Source organism: Oryza sativa, chromosome 12 (assembly GCF_034140825.1).
Source record: "Oryza sativa Japonica Group chromosome 12, ASM3414082v1".
Classification (NCBI taxonomy): Eukaryota; Viridiplantae; Streptophyta; class Magnoliopsida; order Poales; family Poaceae; genus Oryza; species Oryza sativa.
This window is the reverse complement of record NC_089046.1, coordinates 9,785,848-9,795,640: the sequence shown is the minus strand read 5'-3', so window position 1 is coordinate 9,795,640 and position 9,793 is coordinate 9,785,848. Positions and strand designations below refer to the sequence as shown.

The 9,793-nt window shown below is 50.6% G+C and overlaps 1 protein-coding gene across 1 annotated transcript; it reads right to left on the bottom strand.

The window, feature by feature from the left end:
• Positions 1-425: 425 nt before the first annotated feature.
• On the bottom strand, positions 426-4,467 carry LOC107276994 (prolamin PPROL 17D). The gene is made up of 3 exons (XM_066306031.1): positions 4,441-4,467; positions 4,104-4,223; positions 426-964 (listed from the first exon to the last, which is right to left on the bottom strand). Exons 1-3 carry the CDS (start codon positions 4,465-4,467, stop codon positions 602-604), a joined length of 510 nt encoding a protein of 169 aa, XP_066162128.1. The 3' UTR covers positions 426-601.
• Positions 4,468-9,793: the final 5,326 nt, after the last annotated feature.

The window sequence follows — 9,793 nt, the reverse complement described above, 5'->3', positions numbered from 1 at the left end:
GGCACACATCGTAAAGTTGTAAATGCAACCATAGTAGATGGTGATGATAATTAATTTCAACAATGTTTATTTTGCCGTCATTGATTTTATGACCACTTTGGAGAAAAATCTGAAAGATTAGCTTGCGTTTATTTTGCCGAGGAGTTAAAAAACACGTTAGAAAGAAAAAATCACGAAAGGGAACGGAATCGTGACTTAGGAGGCATTGCTTCTCACAACAGTTCGGCTAGCACGTATTGGCAATGATTTGCCTATGGTGTAGGATTACGTTGTAGGGTATATACTATTTGCCACATGCGTTTTGACTTTGTTCTGATCGAAATGAAAAGATTGACCTGCTTAACACACTCCGTTCACGTCGAGTAGCCATAGTAGCTTAGAACCAAATGTAGGAACACATCGTAAAGTTGTAAATGCAACCATAGTAGGCGGTGATGATAATTAATTTCAACAATGTACTAGGATTTATCCTTACAGAGGCATTATGTTTAAATTTGCATGACATTTTTATTAAGATTTGTATCGCCCCGATGTTTCAACTTGTCACACACGATGATGCATGACTTTATTTTTCTCTCCTGTACTACTATACTGCTACAATTCAGTACCAGATACTACCGACGGTGGGAATGCTATAGGGAGCAGTGTTGTAGCTTGGGTAGATACCGCATATTGACGGCAAGTTTAGGGCCAACATAGCTTGGGCTTGAGCTTGAGTCTGATCGAAGTAGACGCCAGCAAACTGTTGTAGCTGTAGCTGCTGCACAATCGCCTGAACACTGCTAATGGCCTGGCAGTGAGACTGTTGCGCGATCATCCTGAGCTGTTGGCAGCACTGCTGCTGCATGACTTGGCAGTTTCTCAGTTGAAACACGGGTGATTGGAAGAAGGGGGTTGCCACTGTGCTGCACTGCTGCCTTACGAACTCACCGCTTGGGCTAAGCATCTGTTGCTGCAGCATGATGTCGCGTCCCAAAACGACTCTAAAATACATCCCCGAAATTATGCCTAGAATAATTAAAATCCGTGTGAAAGCCTCCAACAATTAAAATGTGCAAAGTTAAAAGTCAAATAAGGCTTGGAGGATTTTTGTATATTTCCTAAAAGCCTAAAATGCGTAAATAAATTTTAGTGGAATTTTCAGAGCACAAATAATAATTAAGAAGAAATAAACAAAGTTAAAAAGGTTTTATAAAAAGAAAAACCCTAAAAAAAGTCCTTTTCCCCCTCCTCCCCCTCTTGGGCCGGCTCGGCCCATCTCTCTCCCTCTCTCTCCTCTCCTCCGCGGCCCATTCGGCCTCCTCCCCGCGCGCGTGCCGCTGACGGGCGGGCCCGCCCGCCACCCTCGCTGACGGGTGGGGCCCACCCGTCATCCCCTTCCTCCCGCCGCTCCCGCCGCCTCGCCCGTGCCCTAGCGCCGCCGCCGCCGCGAATCCCGCCGCCTCCCGCCATCCACGCGCGCAATAAAGTGGGGGGAAATATTCCCCGTGATTCCCTCCCTCTTTCCCCCCATTTTTCCCTCCCTCTCTCCCTCGGATTCGTTTGGAAACCTCTCCCCTAACCTCGCCGGCGCCATCAATGGCGACCGGATCTTCCGCGCCCGTTTCCCCCTCGTCCGGCAGCTCCCTCCCCCTCCCAATCCTATATAAACCTTCCCCGTGCCTCCCTCCACCGTTTCCGCCACTCGCCGCCCTCTCTCCCCGTCGGAATCGAGCTCGCGCCGTCGTTCTCTCTCTCCGCCGTCACCGCCGAGCTCCGGTCCGCCGCCGTCGTCGCCCCGGACCACCTCCCGCCTCGGCGTCGCCACCTTCGGCTCCACCGCATCCCCGGCGACCTCGTCCACCCCTCCGTTTCGCTCGCCGACCGCCGGAGCACCGTCGACCCCGTCCACCCGAGCCGCGCCGCCGCCTTCCTCCGCTCCGGTCGCCGTTTCCGTCGTCGCCGTCGACCCGGGGTGAGCCGTGGACCGCCGCTTCTTTTCCCCCTTCCCTTCCCCTCTCTCGGCCGCCGCTCCGCCGTGCCTATGGCCGCCGCCGGCGACCATAGGGGTGAGGGCGCGCCGCCTCCCGCCGCTGCGCCGGCGTGGCCGCCTTCGGGCGCACCGTGCGGCTGCCGCGTGGGGCCCGGCTGTCAGCCGCCCGCGTCCTCGGGTGCGGCTGACGCGTGGGACCCACGGCGCCGGCCGGTGTGAGCCCGGGTGCGCCCGGTCCACCGTGGACCGTGGGGCTGCCGCGTGGGCCCCACCCCCGTGGACCCGGTCCGCGCGCCCCTCCCCTCGGCTGACGCAATAAATCCATTTTAAATTAAAATTTAAATGAAGAAATTCGCAAATATTCATTTAAAGAGCATATAAACTTCAAATGGCCATAACTTGGCCATTTGAACTCGGAATTGGACCGTTCAAGTCTCTAATTTTTCCTTAAGAAGTCAAGAACCCATTTTTGTGCTTTGTTTCTGCTTGTTATATGGAGTTTATTAGAGTAAAAGCCTTTTCTTTTCCGTTGGTCGTGTAGACGCTGCAGCTTCGGAAGTTGAAGCCGGCGTTTGGGAAAGCGAGCAAGGCAAGTCACATCATCCTTGAACATATTGAATCCCAGTTTATAAAATTATGTTGCTTTAAAATTATTGCATTATCGCTTTATTTAAATTCCCGCGTTATCACTGTTTTATCTAGCCATGCCTATTTACCTTTGTTATGACCTTATTATTGTTATTGTTATTATTTCCTTGTTCACCCTAGAATAAACAAAACCCCAACTAGTGGACACTCTACTCATGGTACCACTAGTATGATTTTAGGTAGATGCTTCGCTATTTAATTAGGTAACATTAGGCGGTTTTACAACTCTAGACTTTGGGATATTCATATCACCTGGACACTTTGGAATTGTTGGAGTATTGTGGAATTGGATTCACACCGCCCCCTCTATTCAAAATCCCCAACAATGGTTTTAGGCTGGGCTCGGGGTGCATGGTTTTGATAGTAGCACCTCGGCCATATAAGGACCGGTCTTCGGGCCTCTGTTGCAAAGTACTAGCGTACTTCCACATGTCTAGTGGGTAAGGCTTAGTTTGTGGCTCAGTCTGGTTATAAACAAAAGTACACGGATGGAGATGGACGAAGTCGGGGGTCGATGGACATCTCCAGGGCAAATGAAGGCTACACGAGCTGCGGCCCGGTAGTCGAGATGTCATGGCACAGGGCCGGTGTCCTGCTGCTAGGGGCTCAGTCCTGCCTACCTGTCCCGGGGGTTCCGGCCGTAGGTGGGATTGGGTCGGTACTCTTGTCTATGGCTAGGATGGGTTGGAAACTATGTCACGTCTTCCGTCTGTATACCGTGGTGGTATGTGCCACGTGGTTGCACGTGAGGAAGATGTGTCTTGTGGGTAAAGATGTACACCTTTGATCAGAGTATAATCTATTCGAATAGCCGCGCCCTCGGTTATGGGCAAGCCGAGCAATGTACCCAAGTTAGTGTTTTAATTCTTAAAACCTGCTTAACAACTAAAATGTGGAATGGTTGGCCTGGGTTGGCTTGGGACGAGCTTGGACCCAGGGTCGGGTTGCCGGTTCGGTCTGAATCATCGTAGGCCTTGGGTTAAGGCAGGTTCGTGTGGGTTCACGGCCTTGATAAATAATATTGTATAGTTCTAGAATCGTGTTTACAAAATAGCTTTGAGCAACTAAGTATCTTTAAATGCTGTTTACTGCAACCCTAACCCTTTATATTATAACTCCCTTGTACTCCCTTGCATTTATTATGCACTTGTGGGTGTGTCTTGTTGAGTACGGTGGTTGTACTCAGTCTTGCTCAATTTTTTTCCCAAACCCAGAAGAGGAGTCTCTGGAAGATGAAGGTTTTGGTGTCTAGCTCGTGCCTACCGTCAAGCGCCTGTGGTCGTCGCCCTAGTCTTCCGCTGTTTCTCGTTTGTCTTTGTGTGTGCTGGGCCTTCGCTGCCCATGTAATAAATTAACTATTTACGCTTCCGCTTGTTGAACTCTGAACTGTATCAACTTTTGGTGTACCTTGCCTCCTGGGACAAGGAATAATGCACTCACGTAAGGAACGCCCGTTGGGTTATTTCCGGTCGTGACACATGAGACGCGGCTGCAGCTGATATTGCCTGTAAACTTGAGTAACAGCATCAAACTGCGCAGAGGCGCTGCATGCAGCAATAGCAAGGAGAGCAAAGAAGAAAATGATCTTCGTTGTGGTGGGATTCTAGTTGTTATGCTTTCGCTGTAATGTTTGAGTTGTGAGAAGGATGAAGGGGGTTTACATTGTGCTTGTCTATTTATAGATGCGATGGATGGGTTTTCTTTGAATTCCTTATCGGTTGCTTTAGAGTGTTTGTTTTGGTTGGATATTCTATTAGGATCAGAGTGAGTCATGTCGTTTGGATGTTACGTGATGTGCCTCCACAGATGTCCCTGCATACCATCGTCAAAGTAAGTTTATTGCCCATCACAGATACTTGATGGTTAGCAAGATAGATAATGTTATGACTCGTCACTCACTTTATATCTCAGTGTGACTGTCGCGACCGAGAAAAATACATTTTCCCGAACGCTAGTGTATTAATCCCCGTCCCAGGAAAAGCCGGGGTACACCACACAAACATGATATAAAAGACACATCTTTATTATATCGATAATATTTACATTATTACAAAGGCACTTAAGGCCTGACAATTAAAAAATAACCAGCAGCGGACTAGTGGGCCTACGGCTCCATCTTCACAGGCGCTCAACTGGGGTATAAGCCAGGACTCCACCTAAGACTTCTTCTCCAAAGCTTCTCTTACTGAAGGGGGGGGGAAGATTGAGCAAGAATGAGTACAACCACAGTACTCAGCAAGTCACACCGGCAGATGCATGATTAATGCAAGAGGGTACAAGGGGTAATAATATAGGGGTTAAGTTTTGTAGAAAACAGCATTTAAAAGTCACTTAGTTGCCCAAAGCCATTATATAAAGACGATCCTAGAGTTACACAGTGTTATTAATCAAGGCCGTGAACCCTCACGAACCTGCCTTAACCCAAGGCCTACGATGATTCAGACTGAACTGGCAACCCGACCCTGGGTCCCATCTCGTCCCAAGCCAACCCAGGCCAACCATTCCACATTTTAGTTGTTAAGCAAATTTTAAGAATTAAAACACTAACTTGGGTACATTGCTAGGCTTGCCCATAACCGAGGGCGCGGCTATTCGAATAGGTTATACTCTGATCAGAGGTGTACATCTTTACCCACAAGACACATCTTCCTCACGTGTAACCACGTGCCACATACCACCACGGTATACGGACGGAAGACGTGACATAGTTCCCAACCCATCCTAGCCATAAACAAGAGTACCGACCCAACCCCACCTACGGCCGGAACCTCCGGGACAGGCAGGCAGGATTGAGCACCTAGCAGCAGGACACCAGCCCTGTGCCATGACATCTCGACTACCGGGCCGCAGCTCGTGTAGCCTTCATTAGTCCTAGAGATGTCCATCGACCCCCGACTTCGTCCATCTCCATCCGTGTACTTTTGTTTATAACCAGACTAAGCCACAAACTAAGCCTTACCCACTAGACATGTGGAAGTACGGTAGTGCTTTGCAACAGAGGCCCGAGCTTAATCCTTATAGTACTCGAGGTACGACTAACAAAACCCAACCACGCACCTCGAGCCCAGCCTAAAACCATTTTGGGGGTTTTGAATAGAGGGGGAGGTGTGTGTCCAATTCCAACATAAGCCAACCATTCCATAGTGTCCAAATGATATGAGAATTCCCAGAGTCTAAAGTTATAAAACCACCTAATGTTGCCTAATTAATCAGCGAAGCATCTACCTAAATTCATACTAGTGGAACCATGAATAGAGTACCCACTAGTTGGGGTTTTGTTTATCCTAGGGTGAACAAGCTAATAATAACAATAGCAATAATAATAAGGTCATAACAAAGGTAAATAGGCATGGCTAAATAAAACAGTGATAACGCGGGAATTTAAATAAAGCGATAATGCAATAATTTAAATCAAAATAATTTTATAAACTGGGATTCAATATGTTCAAGGATGATGTGACTTGCCTTGCTCAGAGATAACGGCCTTCCGAACCTTCGGCGACGACCGCAAACCACGCTTCGGGAACCTCCGGAACGACGAAGACTACGCGAAGCACACAAGCAAAGCTACAAGCCTATAAAGAAGCAATAACAATACATAAAAAGAAAGCACAGGGTTCTTTAGGTTATAACAAACATTAGGAGACTTGAACGGATCGATTCGGAGCTCGTATGACCAAGATATGATCATCCGAAGTTTAATGCTGTTACTTGGAGATTTGCGGATTATTATAATTAGGTTTTGCAACTATAAAACATGTGTAAGCGCTAGCCTGGAAAAGACAGGAAGGCTGCGCCGTTGACATGCGGACCCCACATGATAACCTAAAGGACCACGGTAGACCGAGTACACAGAGATGGTCCACTGGTCGACAGAAGCAGATCCCGTGTGTCAACCGAGGCGAGTGGCCGACAAACGGACTCCACTAGACACCACACGGGCTGCACACGTGGAAACCACGCGGCTACCGAGCGGGCACACTAACACGGTCACCACACGCACAAGCGAACGACTACCGACACCGGTACACGAGTACCGGGGTCGACAACCGCACAACGGGCACGGGCGACACCGAAAGGACGAAGACGGGGCAGCGAAGGAGAGATCCTTACCACCACGCGACGAGGCGAGGGAACGACAACGACGAACGGGCGCGGCAGAGACGGCCAGGAATGACGGAGACGAAAGGCGAGGGGACGACTTCGGCGGCGATCCTTGGACGAAGGCGAGACGCGGCCGGCGCAACGCTTGGCGACGCGGAGGCAAGGACGAAGACGACGACGGGGCTGCAGCGGCACACTTGACGGACGCGGACGACGGACGAGAACGGCTTGACGGAGGGACGAACGCCACGACAACCAGGAATGACGAGAGGACGACGACAGGAACCGGCGAGGAGGTGATGAGGGCAGACGGCAGCAGCTGCACAGAGACGAGGACGGCGCGGAACACGCCGGTACGATGACGACGAGGGTGGCGGCGCAGCGAGACGACGAGCCGGCGAGGACTAACGACCGACCGGAGGAGTCGTCAACGAGGATGAACGGAGACGACGACGATGGAGCGCGGAGGGGTTCGGTCGAAGGGGAGGCGAGGCCGAGGGCGACCTTGCCGCTGCGATGCCGGAGGTGGAGACGGCGACGTCGGCCGGTGCACTGGCACGGCGAAAGGGGCTGCCGGAGTGGGTGCCGACGAGACCGAGGGAGAGGCGGCGCGCGCAACGGCGTTCCGACGAAATACGGGCGACGCCGTGGCTTGGCCGGGGAAGAGGATGGCGTTCCGGTGCCGGGAGAGGTGGTGGCGACGTCGGCCGGCGCACAGGGGACGCGGCAGAGGCGGCCGGAGGCGGAACAGTGGTGGCAACGCCACTGTTGCCGGCGGGGATGCACTTCCGGAGGTCTTCGCGGGAAACAGAGGGCAGGCCGGCGAAGAGGAGGCGGCTGCGACGCTGGAGGAGGCGACGGCACGGCCGGCCGGCGTGCTAACGCGGCGGCAGGGGCGGCTGAAGACGGCCGGCGGCACGGGAGAGAGGGGACGACGGCGGGGAGGTGGCTAGGGACCACGGGAGATCGCTGGAGGGGGCTAAAACGATAGAACGGAGCGAGGGGATTCCGTTTTATAGCGGAGGGAAGCGAGCCGAGCACAGGAGGAGTGGGGAACGGCGGCGGAAATGGCGGCCGGCAGCCATGGAAAGCGGCCGGAGTTGGCGCGTCCATTCCCGGCGATTGGGGACGCCATTCAAGGGGGAATTAAGGGGGAAAGAGAGAGGAGGGAAAGGGGATTAATTCCCCCTAATCAATTTTGGAATTCCCGGTTTGAATCGCGCGGATTTGAGGGAGGAAATGGCTAGGGTTCACGGAGGAGAGAGGAGGAGGCCGGGCGGGAGGAGGAAGACGACCTGGCACGTGGGCCCCACGCGGGCGCGCGGTCAGCGCGCGCACGTGCGCGGCACGGGCGGGAGGGCGCCCCTCGGCTTGGGCCCGGAGGCGGCCCAGGAGGAGAGGAGGGAGAGGCAGCCCGGGAGGGAGAGGGAGGAGGAGGGAGTGGGCCGGGAGGGGGAGGGAAAAAGAAAGGGAGGAGGGAAGGACTTCCGCCGCGGGCCGGGGGAGAGAGAGGGAGGCTTTGGGCTAGACTTGGCCCAAAGGAAAGGAGGATTATTTTTAGGTTTTCTTTTTATTAAACTTTGATAATTTTTTTTGTTGCTTAATAAATATTTCCGGTGCTCTGAAAATTCAAGTAAAATTTGAGGGCTCATTTTAGACCAAGGAGAATTTAACAAAAATTCTCCGGGCCATATTCGAATTTTTCTTGTACGTATTTTAGTGTTTGCCAATTTCTTTTCGAATTTTAATTTATTCTATTATTCCTTTTAGGGAATGATTTTTATTTCGGGATGAATTTATCAGGACATGACAAATCCACCCCCCTTACAAGAATCTCGTCCCCGAGATTCGAGGTGGCTAGCAAGAAGATAGGTTGCGCGGTCTTCTCTTCTTGTCTGACTTCTTCCGTCGCGTCTTCTATAACAAACTTGCCTAGCAAAACTTCTCCACTCTGGACTGCTTGGCTCGATCTCCTGTTATAGATGGAATCTTCTCTTCACCTGACTTTTCCCTGGTTGCACCTCTAGCTGACTTCGACTGGGCTGCGGCATTGGAAGATGGGGCTTCAGTTCCAGAACTTCTTATAACTCATATCTTTGGAGTCAACCTCATACAAGTTACCACTTCATGTCATGCGTCAACACTAGCTTGTCATTACTAGGATACCATGTTTGCCATCATAAGAATATCATACTTGTCATTTACTTCTAACTTGCCACCAACTACCTCATATTAGCTTTCCTGGTCTCCAGGTGCTAGCTACTTCTGCTATTTGATGCAAGGGTCAATAACTTTGCCTTTGAATTATGTTTCTCAACAGAACCAACTTATCCCACTATTATCTTCATGTTGTCATTATTTAGCATTCAACGTATTCCTTTACACCTTCGACCTTGATGAGTTCCTTCCCATTGGATCATCTCCCAAGACATGGCATTGCCTGGTAACCGGTGCTTGCACTTTTCACTCCGTGTAGCATCTGATACCGAGTTAAAGATTTCATTCCTTGCCTTCAAAGAAACACTTTTACCTAGGTCGTATTGCTTACTCACGATTTTTTTTTCTACCTCAATGACAAGGTGACTGTTGCAGGGTGATTGCTATCAGGAGTCTTCCTTGAGTGATGCAGAGCATGTTTCTGTTTATCCTTTATCAATCATCTTTCGGCCTACTTCCTTCCTGCTAGAGAACATATTTGCCAATATCTTTTATCAATCATCTTTCGGCCTATCTCTAACAGGTGGTACTCTTTAATGTGGGTTGCGGACACTTCTGGTGGCAATGAGGTCCTTTGGCCTACTGCCTTTCAGTGAAACCTTGAAGTAGTTCATCAAAAGCTGTACTGACTGTCGTTGCCTTTGATCCGAAAAAGACAAATCTGAAACTCTTAGTCCAAACAAATGTCTCTCTGGTTACTCGCTTGATTTTCTTTTCCATCAGCAGGTTGGTTATTAACTCGAGGTTAGAACATGGTTCCTCTGAAATGAGACCCTAGGTCTCCTTTGACAGTAAACACATAATCCCATATCAGCATCTTCCGAAAGAGTCCTCATAGAACTTGTTTTTGTT

Coding starts and splice junctions, on each gene's coding strand:
- LOC107276994 (XM_066306031.1), bottom strand. CDS start 4,467: ATGGGCAATAAACTTACTTTGACGATG. Junction 4,224..4,440: donor ATAAACTTACTTTGACGATG/GTATGCAGGGAC, acceptor CATAACAACTAG/AATCCCACCACAACGAAGAT. Junction 965..4,103: donor AATATCAGCTGCAGCCGCGT/CTCATGTGTCAC, acceptor TTGGGACGCGAC/ATCATGCTGCAGCAACAGAT.